At 43.2% G+C, this 16,072-nt stretch overlaps 1 protein-coding gene across 1 annotated transcript; it reads right to left on the bottom strand.

Annotated features, from left to right (window-relative positions):
- Positions 1 to 35: 35 nt before the first annotated feature.
- Positions 36 to 8,124, bottom strand: atp1b1a (ATPase Na+/K+ transporting subunit beta 1a). Its single transcript, XM_006790407.3, has 6 exons — positions 7,889 to 8,124; positions 3,549 to 3,677; positions 2,150 to 2,302; positions 1,877 to 2,046; positions 955 to 1,032; positions 36 to 841 (listed from the first exon to the last, which is right to left on the bottom strand). The coding sequence occupies exons 1-6, from the start codon at positions 7,980 to 7,982 to the stop codon at positions 587 to 589; spliced, it is 879 nt and encodes a 292-aa protein (XP_006790470.1). The 5' UTR covers positions 7,983 to 8,124; the 3' UTR covers positions 36 to 586.
- Positions 8,125 to 16,072: the final 7,948 nt, after the last annotated feature.

The following is a 16,072-nucleotide window of genomic DNA, read 5'->3' on the forward strand; positions in this document are numbered from 1 at the left end:
CCCCTCCTCCAATAACCGGGACGAAGAAGCGCAAACACAGAGCAGTTATTTATTCAGACGTGGGCCTTAAACGTTCAGAGTACCATGCCAGTAATTCAGTTAGTCAGAGCACATGAACACACACTCCTGTAAACGCCAGCACATAGACACGAGCACACACACACACACGCGCGCACACACCTTGGACCACTAAAGCGGACATAAGACAAAGAGGTTACAGCTGGGACTAGACTACAGCACTGGACACTTCAAAAATATATAGAAACCACGTAAGGGTGAAGTATTTCGGGACAGAAAACAACTCGCTACACGTCAGTAGTGGAATTGCCGTTTTACAGTAAATGGATGAACGTTTCCCATGGCTCAAGGAATCTTTTCATGTACAGTAGAATAAATATTTGCTATTGCTACTTTTGTATTTTACATTCTAACCCTCGACGAACACACAGAAAAGCTAGTGTAAAGCACACGGATTAAGTGTAGGTCCTGTATATTATGAATGTTCAAAGACTAGTGGTGGTTTTTATCTGAACGGTTTTCTCTAAGTTGTATTCGTTTTCAAATTGAGTGCTCGCTGTAGCTCAGGTCACGACACGGTGAGCTTTATGTCAAAGCGTCCCTGGTAGCGGTCCTTCTCGCTGTAATCGATGTTGTCTCCGAATGCTTTGCACTCGATGCGGATCTCCTTTCCCTCCGTCACATTGACGAACTGAACGGCCATCAAGGGCTGCAGGTAGTCGGGGTGCAGCTGTTTGCCGTAATATGGGTAGTACTGCAGAGGAAAGCCTTGGCCTATCCCATAGTACTTTATCTCTCCGATCTGGCCTTCATCCTCAGCTCTCTGCAAACACAATACTCGAGTGAGACTTGCAGCCGGTCCTTTTGAAGACAAATATTCATTCTCTCTGTATCTGTGCACTGGAAGGCCACAGCCGCACGCTCTTGCAAACGTACCTTAGGCTTGCAGTAAATGGGGATCTCGTTAGGGCTAACTTTTACCGGCAGTTCTAGTGATAAGTTGTTTGAAGGAGCCTAAAGAAAGAACAAACAAGCAATAACTGGTTTAAATTAAACTTTCACTTATTGGTGCCTACATTAACCACAATGCAACTTCAAGCTCCAGCTCCTCAGAAGTTTTTTCCATTTTCAAACATAACGGAAAAAGCTTCATGGAGAGTTCACATGTCTGTAAGGTTTTGAAAGTTGGTTTTCCCTTTACAGAAATGCACTCCCTGTAATATTTTTTTTTTTTGGGGGGGGGGGGGGGGGGGTATTCGCTTTTCTGTTTGTGGATTTGGGTTTTCTGTTTGCGCTGACCCCTTAGCTCCCCTGACACCACACATCTGACCTTTGAGACAAATGATTGCCAACTCTACTCTGTGAGCAAGAGCTCACTGCAGGCACATCTCACTTGTTTTAGTCATTTGAGAGGCAGTGAGACTACGAGTAGATGGGAATGAGATGTTTTTCCATTGTCATTTACAACATCTTTTTTTCCTTGAAAAGGCAGTTCTGCTAGCTCTATAGTGCTACGATTGTTCGCTCAGAAACAGTCCACTAAGGTAGCCAGATGATTGAGTACAGATTGCTTTGTGGCCTTAAGATGTAAGTAAAGCTTTACAAGTTTACAGCCAAAATGGGGGATGTTAGCCAGCTAGCTCTAACTTAGCTACACAGCATATTACCTCCAGGATGGCTGTGCTATTATTATACTTATATTCAGGTATATAAATACAGAGCAGCACAGTCCAGGACTACAGTTTACTTCATGCCTGCAGGTTAAATTAATGTCTGAGGTGAGCCTAAGCTCATTAAAAGGACTGGTGCCATTTTGTGCTACTTAATATTAGCCTTTGAATTTAAGCGGTAACTATACCTTTGGTCGGAAGTTCACAATTCTGTTGAGCTTTATGATAACACATGGGTTCCCCTCCATGAAGCCATAATCAGGGTCTGTGCCTGAGCAGTTTTTCAGCAAAGACCTAGAAAACTTGCAGACTTTCTTCTTTTCTTCCATACTTCGATCTTTGTACGTGTCAGGAAGCGCTGAAAATGCCACAAGAAAGAAAACAAAATTTAAGTTTAGATCTTCAAACATCCACTCATGAGTGACAAATGGTGAAAGCTGATTGCATTGTATGATACTTGCTTCCACATTCCTCGTAGAAGTCCCGATTCTGCTTTGTCTCATTGTACATCTCAAGGAATTCGTTCATGCTTTGGACATACTTGCTGTATGAACTCGGATCACTCTTCTTAAAAGAAATTTCAGATTTGTCTGAGCGTGGGGTGTGTGACAGACCTGCAAAAACACCACAACTGGTTTGGTAGGAAAACAAAAGTCATGGGACAAAAAATAAAAACATCTTATTAAAAAGAAAAGAAAAAAAAACAGTGTGAAAAAAAAAAAAAAAGTGTAAATATCTTAGAGAAGCAACATGACATGTGAGCCATTGTGAGCATTCTCCATTATCTAAGGACAATGTGAGGGTCTTGGGGATTTCCTCTGAGAGCTCCTCACAGCAGTAATTTTCCACAGAGTTGGTGCGCGAGGCGTGGCGAGGGGAGAGTGTGACAGTGAGAGTAGCTAGAGGCAACATGACAGCCGCGAAACCCTTCTCGGCCTCGCCGCAGGACCTGTTTTATTTGCTGCCGCAGATATGAGCGGGACTCGAGCTGCCGGTTGAGATGGCGAGAGGAGAAGCAGCAGTTTGAGTGTCAGAGGAGGCTTGTGAAAGTTCACCAACCCCCACCCATCCACTCTCACGTGTGTTTCTCTCACAATGGAAACTTTTAGCCTCTGAGTGGGAGGCGGGATCACGCTCCGAAAGGAGAGAGAGGGAAAAAAAAAAAAAAAAAAAAAAAAAAAGAGAACCTTTCTCGCTGCTTCCTTGATCGTGCCACTTCTGGAAACTTGCTTCAGCTCAGAGCCCTCCACGCTCACGCTGTTGTTCTGCTCACTCTAATCTCTGATTGTCAACAGTCGTGAACAAAACGGCAGCCACATGCAGCCCGTCATCTAGAATGGCTGCTAAAAATACTGCTAAGGGGCAGAGCATGTGCTGTGCAAACCGCAAGATGAGGCTTGGCACTCAAATCAGTCTCAGAGCGCACAGGAAATTTTTTAAACTGCTGCAGCGTTGTCTGATGACACTCTCACGAGATTACACATTAGGTTTCCCCCCCTTCAAGCCTTTAAAAGCTGTGGTGGAAAAACAAAACTTTTTCTCTTCCTTTGAAGAAACAAGCCGCAAACTGTAGTCACGCATGTACATGCAGTCGTGTCAGCTGTGATGCATAATCATAGCACACGTTTTAGTTCCCCTGTTGCCCGCGGGGGGAACATCGACCGGCTGAGGGGAGTGAAGGACAAAATGGCCGAACCTATTTAAGGTCAGAAAGACTGCCGATAGAGGAGCTGCTCAGAGGCACACCCCTCCCAAACAGTCGTCTGTAACGCCCACGAAACACCAACAGGCTTTTTGTCTGGTCGCTGAGCTGATGCAGCAGCAAAGTCAGAAAGGTGAGGAGGAAGAGGATGTGCTTACCTGGGGGAGCAACTCTGTCCTGATAGGTGGGTTTGTCTTTGCTTAACGTTAGCAGCAATGCCTGAATGGTCCCAACGAAAATTCCAGCCAAGCATCCGTAGAAAATCAGATAGAACAAGAGGATTTTAACTGTAGAGGAAGGAAAAGAAATCAAATTACTGAGATGAAAGACGCAAGAAAGAAACTGCTTCAAATGTGAAATATAACATCGCCTCAGATTTCAGAAGTCACAAGCACCTGAAGGTGATAAGATGGACTGCTTTATTAGAGCATGCCTAACATCAGCTACCCAAAACCCAGGAAAATGTACTCTTCCCAACAGCAACATATCCTTCATAAACCCCTTTCCCAGGTTCTTTTCACCCAATTTAAAGCTTAAACAGATCACGCAGAAGGTGGGATGGCTGTGCTTCCAGAGCAACAGGATGAGTCACTGTTCAGTCCTGCAGACCCCCCCACCCGGCTGCGTCACCTTCAACGATTAGGATTAAAAGAAAAAAAGAAAAGAAAAAAAAAAAAAAGGGCCCTTATTCATGCTCCTGTGCATAGAAACGTGATGAATTAAGGCAAACGCTTCATTACACGAGTGAACAAAACTAACGGCACATGCTTCCCTGTATGATGCAATCAAACCCTCAGCATCATATTTCATGATTTTCCCCCATCAGATTTTTGGTGTTCCAGAGGAAAATAAGTTTTGAGATCAAACAAACTTGTAAATTGTAAGTGTGGTTTAATTTCAGCAAGCTTTAAAAGGTTTTTGTTCAGATGACCAAAACAGTGGGGAATGCTTAAACCTCTGTTAACTAAGGTAACAAAGAGTCTTTCTTAGTCTATGCTCAACAATTGTGCTTAAGGGCGTAGCCACCTCCGAAAAGCCCCCGGACACCCAGTTATGATCTGTGGCAGGTTCAAAATGCTGATTTTGATTTTCTATCAAGAAGAAAAGAGCTCAGCGAGCCTGAAAGCAGGTTCACTTTAAGGCCTTCAAAGGCCACTTGGCTAGCTGCCTGTGATAGCAAAGACGCAAGCAGAATTTGTTTGGTTTTTCCCCTCAAATCCCCCTCAATACAGAGCATGATTAGATTCTGGGATGAGTCTAGTCAGGCCCCAAGCGGTGGCTGCTAGTGTCCTATGAAGCAGTGCCTGACAATAGTCGCGGGTTTCTGACAGTTCTGTGAACTCCTAGGAGTGCGCCATCTCGGAAAAATATGCTGCAATAACCGCCTGCTGTGCAGGGGAGGTGAATTTGCAAAACAAATAACGGCTTATTCCTCGTGTGCGCGCGCGCGCAAGTGAAAAGAAGTCAAACAGGTGTGGCATGCGCCGGGAAGGACTATCCAATCGGGTGTTCTTTACCCGTCTTGGCCTGTTGAAATCAGAACAGGATCAGCCACAACATTAGAACCACCTGCCTGAAACTTTGTACCCTCTGTGTGTGCGCTGCAATGGTGACTGGCAGCAGACTTTTTTTGGCTTTATCAGAACAACATTTGGGGGGGGTCTTGAGGTCAGGCCAATTTCACGGTGTGCTTGCTTTGCTTGACTTGCTTGGAGCAGTCACCTTATCATGGGGGAGGGAGATGTTTGAAGGCACCACAGATGTTGAAAGAAATATAGTGGTGGAAGTGAAACTTCATTAGGAGAAAAGAGCTTTTAAAAACCTCTCTCTGGGGCAAATTCTAACTTTTGGGGCAGTTTTCAGAGCTGACTGGAGATTCTACGCCTCTGAAACTCAGCTCATTTTAGATCATGCTTCAAAATGGCTGCCAAGTGGCACCACTAGGAGGGCTTTGATGGTCTGTGTCAAAGTAAAGACCCATTGGATTGCCAGGAGATTCCTCAGAAGCTTTCGTCGTGAGGGCGGCTGTTCGCGCCGTTAGTAGTTTTAATGTCGTGGCTGAGTATGTGTACAGCCTGTTGTCTGGCTGTCAGTTTGTGTGATTTCACCTGAGCGATCGGAGCGGCCTGAAACGCTGCAGGGCTCAGAGTAAAGCAGCATGGAGCGAGCTGTAGGGGGTGGTGAAAGGCAGCTTCTGAATTGAGAGCACCTCCCCCAGCAGGCTGCTGCAGCACGCCGCGAAGGGACTGTCCCCGCATTCATACCACATGTGTCTCCACGCTCGCAGAGGCCTTCACCAGCCCCGCAGCCTACTTTCCGTCTGGCATGTCGAGACAAACACGTGGAGGAGACGTAACGAGCGCCAAGACTGACGCTGTCACCGCGCCACTTCCTGTCTGTCTTTCTGAAAAGTGCAAGCGACTCACATGGCACACAATTAGCACGAGTGTTTTACTGAAACACCGTTTAATGTGCTAATGATTTACTCTGTACTACACACTGTATGTTTTAAAGTTTTGCAGATTTTAAATTATAAATCTACCAGCACATGATGCTGCAGGTAAAGGCACCCAGAGGTACCAATCTGTGTTATCTGTATTTGAATGCCTTTGTGCCAGTTGATGAAACTGTATTTGAACTTTGATTAAATTAAACCCAGCTATTTGTTTAAAAAACAAATCCCTGGTCCAGTCAAACATGTTTTTGGGCTTTCACTGAAGCTATGAGGATGATTTTGGGGGGGAAACAAAACAAGAAGGCTTAAAATCATCATCTGTCATTTTATTTAGTCAAGCTCAGATACTTTTGTTTATTAAAACTGGGACAAAATGGCGGAAAAAGTAACAGGAAAAAGCAGACTTCTGTTAAGTGACGTTAATTGACACCCCTCCACCCCAAAAGGCCCATTTCAAACCAGAAAAAAAGTCCTTTATGGAAAAATCTGACCGTCATCCACCATGAAAACACTGAGCAGATGACGGTGCTGTGTTCATGATCCGGATATGTTTGTAGTCACCTCAAAAAAAAAAAAAAAAAAATCCAATCAGGGCTTTTTTTTTTTTTACAGTCTTGAAATGAAAGAAGACTTTGAAGCGTAAGAATATTTATGTGCCATTTAATTAACCCAAACTAAAATAAATCAGTGGTTATGAAATGGCCAAAAATAAGACAACCACAGAGGCTTGTGTCAAGTTAGGAGATACAGACTGGATCACACTCAGAGGCTTTTTCTGAGCCTCAAAAAAAAGTCTGTGTGATCAGCGCTGTGGCCTGAGATGCTTTGAGCAGACATACCTGTTGCTGCTAAAGCAACATGGCTCACTGCGTGTGCTCCACGGGACACTGAACTACCAGCCTGGTAACCCCACACCACCACCTAGAACATGGAGTGGGTGAAATGTTCCACCCGAGAGCAGCTCCTGATTTTAATCGCCACACACAGCCGTGCTTTGAGCCACAGAGAATTACCGTTTCTCACAAATAAACGTGTTAGTTTGAAGCTTTCATTAAGCCCCGAAGAATGCGCTTTAACGCGCGCACACAGCGACGCCTCATTTCTTCCAGGATAAAAATACAGAGAGGGGCGGCCCGGGAGACATGTGAGTCGTGATCACCGTGTTACCGTGCGGCGTCCGGAGAGGAGGGGGAGACGTGCACATACACGCCATATCTGACGTGCAAAACGGTTTAACGAGCCTAATTGGCGCTATGTAATGCAGGGCAGTGATCCCATCAAACCATCACCCGCTGCGGACCGCGGTAGGCGTCTTAAAGTATTGAAAACGGCGCTGAAACGATTAGAGCCGGATCCAATAATCCCGGGTTCGAGTTAAAACGTGGGGAAGGCAGAGCTGGGCCCGGGTGTCGGGTCCAGGGATCAGCTGCTCGGGTTTATTAAAGGCAGGAATAAAATGTCCTCAGCCCTTCTCCTGCTCCCCGCGGAGGGCTGACACTCAGAATAACAAAATAAACGGCGGCAGCCACCAACTTGTTGGTTCAGGTAAAAGTCTCGGCTGTCCTTCAAGATGACCTTTTCAGAAAAGACTGCCGCTAATCAATGAGCTGATCAGGGCTACGCCTTCGTAATGAACACATATGACCGCGGGAGCCCTGAAAAATGCACAGAAACACCCCAAAAGGAGGAAATCATTTACGTCCACGGAGACCAAATTGGCTTATTGTCCTCATTTACTGTCCTTGTTTTGGACTCCAATCGATCCGTACCGAGCACTCCTTCGTGTTTCACCTTTTTTCACTTCATTCTCGTCTTAAACACCAACTTGCGCACGCAGCCTCCGTTAAAAAGGCAAAGTCACGACTCGGCGCGCCTCCGGGTGGGAGCTCTAACAGGTGCGAACGTCTGCACCGGCAAAACATTGAGTCAAAATACAAATAATCCGCTGTGAGCACGGTCGGCTTCCACTCTGCTCCAGCCCAACTGCTCCATCAACAACCAGCAGCCCGCCTGCCGGAGATAAAGAACAAAAAGAGTACTCACACCAGCTGCCTCCCGTGCGCCCTAGAAACTCCTTCTTTTCCGAATTCCACACAAATTTCTTCCATCCTCCGTCGCTGTCTTTATTTCCAGACATGGTAACTCCCCCCCGTGTCGCTTTTTTTCTGCTTTAACGGCTCTGCTGCGTCTCAGTTCTCAGGCTGAGACTGTCGACTGTCCCTCGCAGGAAACAGAAAAGGACAGTCGATTGCGAGTCGCTCCCACTTGTACCGCGCACTATTTATCTCAGAGGGGAAACCAGTGACTCCGCCTGCAAACTCTGTGAACAAGTCCAGCCCCGGAGAGGAGGGCTGAGGCTAGCAAATCACAACCTGCCCCTGCTCTATGCAAAACAGCCAAACAGAGAGCGGCAGTTAGAGGTAGGAAGGCTAATCAGCACACGGAGAGCGCGACCAACGGCTGCTGCAGACGACTTTCAGTCAGTCTACGTTGCGGTCATGGCATCAACCTGACTCTGGGAAAAATATGACCTGTACTGTCAGGAAACCTCCAGGGTCGGATCTAGAAGGGTGGCGTCGGGTGGCATGTGCCACGCTACAATGATCTCTTGCCACCCTAGTTGTCTATTAAAATAAGCTAGCATTAACAACTTGAGCCTAGCTACAGTTAACACTGAATATAAGAGGGGGAAGTTATGGGAGTGATGGCAGCACGACAGAGTAAACGAGTGAGAGAGTTTTGAGATGGGAGAGATTTGCAACGTTTAGCGTGAAGTGTTATCTTGTATAGTTAGTGTGTTGTGTCGTTGTTGTTTTTTGTGTGTAAGTGAGGGTACTAATGAATTTCACAATGGCAGATTGCAATGTAGGCAAACGTCTCCAGGTGGAAAACAAACAAAAAGGCTTTGATTTTGCCATCCTATTTGATTTCCATGCCACCCTCATGCCACTCTAAGAACATTTCTCTAGATCCGCCCCTGCAGGGGTCCAACATGAAGCTAATGAGGAAGTTAAAAAGCTGCAGTTCCTCTGATGGCCACTGGAGGCTTCAGCAGGGAATCAGGGCCCATAGACTCCATAGCAACTGTATAGAGTTAATTAAAAAAAACAACCTTTTTTAAAACATTATTAGTGTTTAATGTTAGAGGCGTGCCTCTTTGACCGACAGGTGGATAACGACACAGGTAAGGATGGTAACTGATAAGAATTTAGTGATTCTGATTCCTCATGTTTACCAGTTAATGACATAAATCTATAGGCTACAGCACCACACACCAAGACAAACCCCTATTCTTCTCATATAATCTTACTCTTAGTAAGATTAGTAAGAAGTAACAAGGTATGATTGGAAAGCAAATATGAAAACCAGCACAAAGACACTTCAGAGCAATCACCACAGAGACTTTAGAAACATGAACAGGTGAAACGGAGGCTGCTCATCTGTTTGTTACCCGTTTAAGTTCAGGGTCTGGCTGCTGGGCCGGATCAAGCAAAATAGACCCAAACTCACCAAACTTCAGCCAAGAGAGAGTGTGAGAGGATCCACCCACAGCACAAGGTTAGAAATGAATGATGTGCAGTGTGGTTTCTTTTACTCTTTATAAACATCCCGACCCCGCTTTTCATGTCCACACTGAAATGTTAGTCAGACCGAGACTGATTTTTTTCTCAAATATTTGGTGGAGAGGCTGAGATTTATGACTGAATAGATTTTGGGGACTCGCATTTGTTGAAAACGGAAAAGACAAAGAACTGCGACACGTTAAACAAAAGGAGAGCCTCGGACCAGGAAACAGGGCCAATACATCAGCAGCGAACATTAGTCACAAAGGCTGCGTAAGGATTTTATGAAACCTGTTTCTTACAAAAGGACAGTCTCACTTAAACACAACAACCTTGTTATTATTATTAGATGGTAGCAAATTGCTGTTTTTAATTAGAATAACAATACAATAACTTTAGAATAAAAATCATTCTCATTTCTGTTAAAGTCTGAGTTATGTACGAAAAAGGTGAAGCAACAAACTGTCATGTGACCAGAACAAAAAAGAGGAAGAGATGTTCAACATGAAAGGATAAGGGAAGGGAGTGACGTACATTGCAGCATGACATTTAACTTTAACCTGCAGCTCTAAAAAGCACCTAATCTGTTGTTTTTGGTGGCTGAATTCATCTTTTATAGAGGTGATTACAACTTTAGCGCTGAAGTTCAGAGTCACACGATTGTTAATCACATTAATCACAGATCCCGCTATGGTGAGACATCCGAGAGCGAAGTCATGACTGGACACCCGAGAGGTAGTCATCATTGCCAAATATATTAGTGAACACTGCATAAAACAAAGGAATTTCACAAGGAGCTGAGCAGAAGTAGATGGCACTGCTTGATTCATGGTGGTTTACAGAAGCCAGCACTCCAGGACAGTCTGGGTTTTATCAAAGCCTACTACCATGGGTGAAGTGCAGTTAACATATCACTGTATTTTCCTGCTTATATTATCCTCAGTAAGGGAAATCTGTCACCATAAAGACAGAGCCTTTTGCCGTTGTCTGTGGAATATGATGGAAACTAGCACATGCTAAAAAACGAACCAATGAAGACCAAAATGACTAACTCTGCTGGGTGAAGCCAATGGAAAGCTATTCTCAGTTTCTGTTTTTTTGTTTGTGTTGTTTTTTTGTAAATTTTGACTTTAAAGTTTTGTGGGATAAGTGACACGGTCCATGTGATCTTCACAAGAACACTGTGGTTAAAAACGTGCTGATATGCAGATGCAGCCCAAGTGAAACCAGCCAGACAGAACTGCAGCTAAAATAAGTTAAAACTGTTTCAACAACTAAAAAATGTTGACGTGTATGACACCTTTTAGACAACTTTAATTTTTTAATTGTCAGGGATCTTGTATAACAACACTGATTCCATGTGAGAAAAAGATGCCTTTTACTAGATTTTGCTGCTAGCTTCCCAGTTGCTGCCCTTAGGCAGGTGCACGCAATATTAAACGATCTATAAAATATAAAATGCATACCAGAGACATACAATAAAACATGAATGCAATGCTTAAAAGCGCTGCATCTACCACTCCCACCCACAAAACACATTCACCGTGTTGATAATTGTGCATGCATTGTTTGAAGCAAACAAGAAGTGACATGTTCTTCTGTAAATTTCCTCATGCAGCAAATTTATGATCTTACTTCTTGAATAAGACAGACAGGACCAAGTAGAAGGTTTATCACCTGTATAAAAATGTAGGCTTCCTTAAGATGCAGAAACACCAGCAACACAATTCTTCTTGTAAAAGAATACTGTTAGCTCAGAGAACACATACAGAAATATAAATTGCCTGAGGTAGACGGCGATTAAAAGGTGTGACAGCAACGACGACTCCATGTCAGTTTGTGGGAGCAGATCTTATCAAAACAGAATTTCTTTGTTATTACATGTTTCGGAAAACTATGTTTACGAAATGAGAAGAGAAATATTCAGAAGTTAAAGTTCAAATATATAGAAAAGAAGAACGAAAAAGCACCTTAACTTCACCAATAATATTAAAAGTGAACAGTGTAATGCACTGCTTTGGAAAGCCATTGATAGTGCAGTGATACACAGCAGCCCACTGTTAACAGGCATCGAGGGTTTGCCAAGATTACCAGGAGGTGCAGCATTCTGAGAGCGACTGTGGATGGACTGTGGTATGCAGCATTTGAGCTGGTCTTGAGCTCACCAACAATTAGTGATGGGTCGGTCGCGAACAAAATGGCTCTTAGAGCCGGGTCTTTGACGTGAACGACGTGAGCCGGCTTCTTATCGCGAGCCGTGGGTTGTTGTTTTTTTTCTTTCTCTCACCCTCTCTCTCACACTTTTTTCCACTTCACTCAGCATGCGTGCCTTGTGCTTTACGCTGGGAAGAGGGGCGGTAGTTACACTCAGTAGCACAGGAACAGAGCAGGAGGGAGAGACAGAGAAAGAGCCAGGGACAACAACGTCACATTATGCTGGGCTTACACTGTGCGATTTTTGGCCCATTTTGAGTCGTGCGACCGTTTTGGCGATCGGCCCGATTTTGGCCTTCATTGTGCGTCGTGCATCCCGTAGTATACGTGGGGTAACGAGAAGCGATTAACTCCTCACGACCAGCTCCCGATCATCAATCGCTTGGTCGTGAGGGTGTCAACACAGTTTCTCACACTGCGCACGCGCAAACACAAATGTCAGCGAAAAAGACGGCGCAGCACGGCAGTGCAGCGTGTGATCTGGACACAAGCGATGGAGGCACTTGTAGAACTTTGGAAAGCTCATCCGAGCCTTTTCAATGTGGCCTCACAAAATTATCACCACCACAACAACCGTGAAAATAGTTGGATAGACATTGCTGCTCAATCACAGCTGCCTGATCAATGTTTGTCATTAGCAATTTAGCAAAGCTGATGGCGGTGGTGTGCGTGTCTGTGTGAGTGAAAGACAGAGAGGGAGAGCGAGCGACAGAATTTCTGTTATAACCTTCATTTTATGGACGCACAGTGTGAGCACTCGAGTCGCATCAGAGCATCGGGTTGTATAGCGTGAGACCCTGCATCGTGACCTACGAACTTCTAACCCCTGCGAGTCAATCGCACAGTTTGAGCAGGAGCTGAAACGCGCTACTGAAAAAATCGCACAGTGTGAGCCCGGCATCGGAAAGGTATAGTAATCATCCACAACTATTTTCAGTTGCAGATGATAAAGGATTCAGAAAGTTTATTCATGCAGGTCCATATGACAGAGAATATGCATGTTCTTTTTGTTTTCATATTATAATTTCTATTTAATTGTGTTGTGGTTTGCAGTGTTTTGTGTTGTTTCACTTTAAATTTGTAAAAGGAAAAAGCTGAAAATTTAAATAGTTCAAAGTTGAAATGTGAATAGTTGATTTTTGTATTATATGATTTATTTATTACATTTTATGTGGAGTGAATAAATAAAAGTATATTTACGGTGGCCCCTACAGACAAAGCACATACAAACTTCAAATCACGTACGAACTCTGAAGCACGTACAAACTCCAAAACACGTAAAAACACATACAAACTCCAAAACACGTAAAAACACATACAAACTCCAAAACACGTAAAAACAGGTTAAAACCCCAAAACACGTACAAAAGACAACAGAAGTGCTCCAGGATGCTAGGCCCAGTGTTGAGCTTTTGTTACCTAGTGGCTACACAAGCCAGCAAGTACCAACGACCGGATTTGGTGTTTGGTAGTAACAGGTAAATGAACATTTCTTTTTTTAAATTATTTGACTATATATGAATGGTTGTGTATAAATACACAAACAATACACATACGCTTTCATGCTTTCAATTTCAGTGATCTAGGTAGCTCTGTTTTGGAAGTTCAGTTCGTGCTAGTGTTTTGGAGTTTGTACGTGTTTTGTCTCTAGGGGCCACTGCATATATTTATATATAAACATATATAAATAAAACCACTTTTTTTTTACATTAGTAATTCTTTTTGTGCATAATTTTATGTTATTGTTAATAATAAATTAATTAATTAAAGCAACAAAACAACCTGAAGAGCCGGTTCGGAGCTGGCTCTTTTTAGTGAGCCGAACCGAAAGAGCCGGTTCTCTAAAAAGAGCCAGAAATCCCATCGCTACCAACAATAGTGAGTCTATGCAGAAACCACTGTTGGATCAGCTCTTTGAATATGGACCAAAACACCTCAAATCAAAACATGAAAAAATGAGGTGTAATAAGAACAAGAGAAAAAAGAACTTCAAATAATGAACTGTTTTCATGCCAAGTTCACAGAAATGTCTTACAGTCTAAATTTTAAAAGTGATGTGATAAAGTGAATGTAATATTGCTAACTAATATTAAAAATACATTCAGTCATTGGACTTTACCACTGTCTGGGATTTTCGGGGTGAACTTTTCTGTTTCCGATTAGGAACCTTAATAAATTCTTTGAATCCATTTAATTTCCCAGCATTTTGGTACGGGCTAATTTTTTGCATTGTTTGTCCAATAAATGACTGTTACTGAGCTGCTTTGCTTGTTTTTCTTTGCCATAGTTTTAATCTGGTATTCCTGTTCTTGACACTGACTGGTGATGATCAATGATAAATGTCATGCACTAGGCTGGATGCTGTGAAAGGAAGGGCTTTTCTTTATCAGGTAAAGGATCCTGCGATCATCCACCATTTCATCTTCAGTAGATGCCAAAACCTGTTTTAATGCATTTTAATTTTGAATGAACAGTAGAAATGTGCAAAAGCTATTCTCTTTCATGTGTGAGTGTGTGCTGTACTTCATATTTCTACTTCACAGACTGTCCACAGCTGAAACAGCTCGCACTTCATAGCTAAACTATTTTCCACTGGCTTAGTTTCTTATTAATAGATACATTATTTACTTTTTTTGTTGTTGTTTATTGTGACTAATTCAAATTAGAAAGTCAAGTCACTTTATTTAGAAACACATTTATCAAGTGGCACTCATCCATTAGTGGACCACTTCTGGATGAGTGAATGGACTCTGCCGGTGCTTCTGTCATCAATGTCCAGCTCCACTTTCAACAAAACCAAATATGCAAAAATATAAATTACGTCAGGTAGAAATAAAGTGACTTTCTGTCAGGGGAAAGCAAGGCAAGCAGTACTTGTCAAGTGTAAACTAAAACAGTCTGTCAGTTAAAATATACCAACATAGAAACATCTCTCTTTTCATCTCATATGGCAGTAAAGAATACATTAACACAGTGCATTTGAACAAAGTGTGACTTTGTGATTTAAAAGATAAATGATTAAAATGGAAGTGAGTCACGAACATCAAGGACATAATGAAGTCTATTATTGAACTTACAGAAATGTAAAAATTAAAAGACACAGAGGTACATTAGGAAGCCATAACAGCAAATGCTCAATTCGCTTTAGCTTAAAATATCAAGCAGGAACAGTTCATCTCAGTTCATTTTGAATTTATTTTACATGCTGTCAAATTAAATAAATAAATTAAAAAAAAACAAAAAAAAAAGCCCCAACAATCATATGATCCCCTAATGAGCAAGCACTTGGCGACAGTGGGAAGGAAAAACTCCCTTTCAACAGGAAGAAACCTCCGGCAGAACCAGGCTCAGTGAGGGGCGGACATCTGCCGTGACCGGTTGGGGGGTGAGTGGAAAAAAAAGGTTTTTTTAGGTGTCATCTGCCTCAGAGTGGAACCGCTTTGCTGGGCGGTATCACTTGTTGCTGATTTTCAGTTCTGGATCTTTGAATTATTCTCTTTAAAATATTTTCCTGATGTAGGATTTCTGAACATTAAAGAGGAATAATTGCGATGAAAACTAGCCCCACAAGGAGAATTAGAACGAAGCCCACAATCTTCAGAACATCTTTCCACCAGCAGCGATTGGATGTTTCATTTGCTGCTGGGTTGGTGATGTGGGCTCTAAAACACTGAACAATGGCTTCATCTACTGCTTGATCCTGTTGTATTATCAGTGATTCTAGATTCCTCCTTCCACTAAATTTCTTCTCTAGCTCCTTGAGAATTTTCTTACATAATGGTTTGGTTGTCCTTATATGTGGGCAGGAGTTTTCAGCCACAGGGAGGCCCTCCAGTGTCTGCGACACCAGGCGCTTTATGTGTGCGACATACTCCTCTTGGCTCCGGCTCTTAATGGCGTGACATTTGGAGAGTAATTTTACTGTGAGCACGGAGACAAATAAACGAAGCTGATCCTGGCTTTTTGCTCCCATTGGAGCCCCTGAGGGGGGAAAGGGATCAGCAGATTTCTGCATTGGTTGTCCATCCAAGGTGGATTCAGAGTTTTCCTTCACTGGAATGACTCCCTGTGGTGTATCTGTAGATACAGAGTCTTTGACAGTCATTGTTGACCGCTCTGTATTTTCGACAATGTTTTTTAAGGTGACCTCGGGATAGTTTTCCTTCACTGGAATGACTCCCTGTGGTGTATCTGTAGATACAGAGTCTTTGACAGTCATTGTTGACCGCTCTGTATTTTTGACAATGTTTTTTAAAGTAACCTCGGGATAGTCTTCCTTCACTGGAATGACTCCCTGTGGTGTATCTGTAGATACAGAGTCTGTGACAGTCATTGTTGACCGCTCTGTATTTTTGACAATGTTTTTTAAAGTGACCTCGGGATAGTCTTCCTTCACTGGAATGACTCCCTGTAGTGTATCTGTAGATACAGAGTCTGTGACAGTCATTGT

Source organism: Neolamprologus brichardi, chromosome 23 (genome assembly GCF_056152115.1).
Source record: "Neolamprologus brichardi isolate AB-2024 chromosome 23, ASM5615211v1, whole genome shotgun sequence".
Taxonomy (NCBI): Eukaryota; Metazoa; Chordata; class Actinopteri; order Cichliformes; family Cichlidae; genus Neolamprologus; species Neolamprologus brichardi.

What these genes read in the sequence shown, in the direction of transcription:
- atp1b1a (XM_006790407.3), bottom strand. Translation starts at nt 7,982, where the DNA reads ATGTCTGGAAATAAAGACAGCGACGGAGGATGGAAGAAATTTGTGTGG. An exon ending in GGACAGAGTTGCTCCCCCAG is followed by an intron (nt 2,303 to 3,548) that starts GTAAGCACATCC and finishes GTGTTTTTGCAG; the next exon opens with GTCTGTCACACACCCCACGC. An exon ending in CCATTTACTGCAAGCCTAAG is followed by an intron (nt 842 to 954) that starts GTACGTTTGCAA and finishes TTGTGTTTGCAG; the next exon opens with AGAGCTGAGGATGAAGGCCA.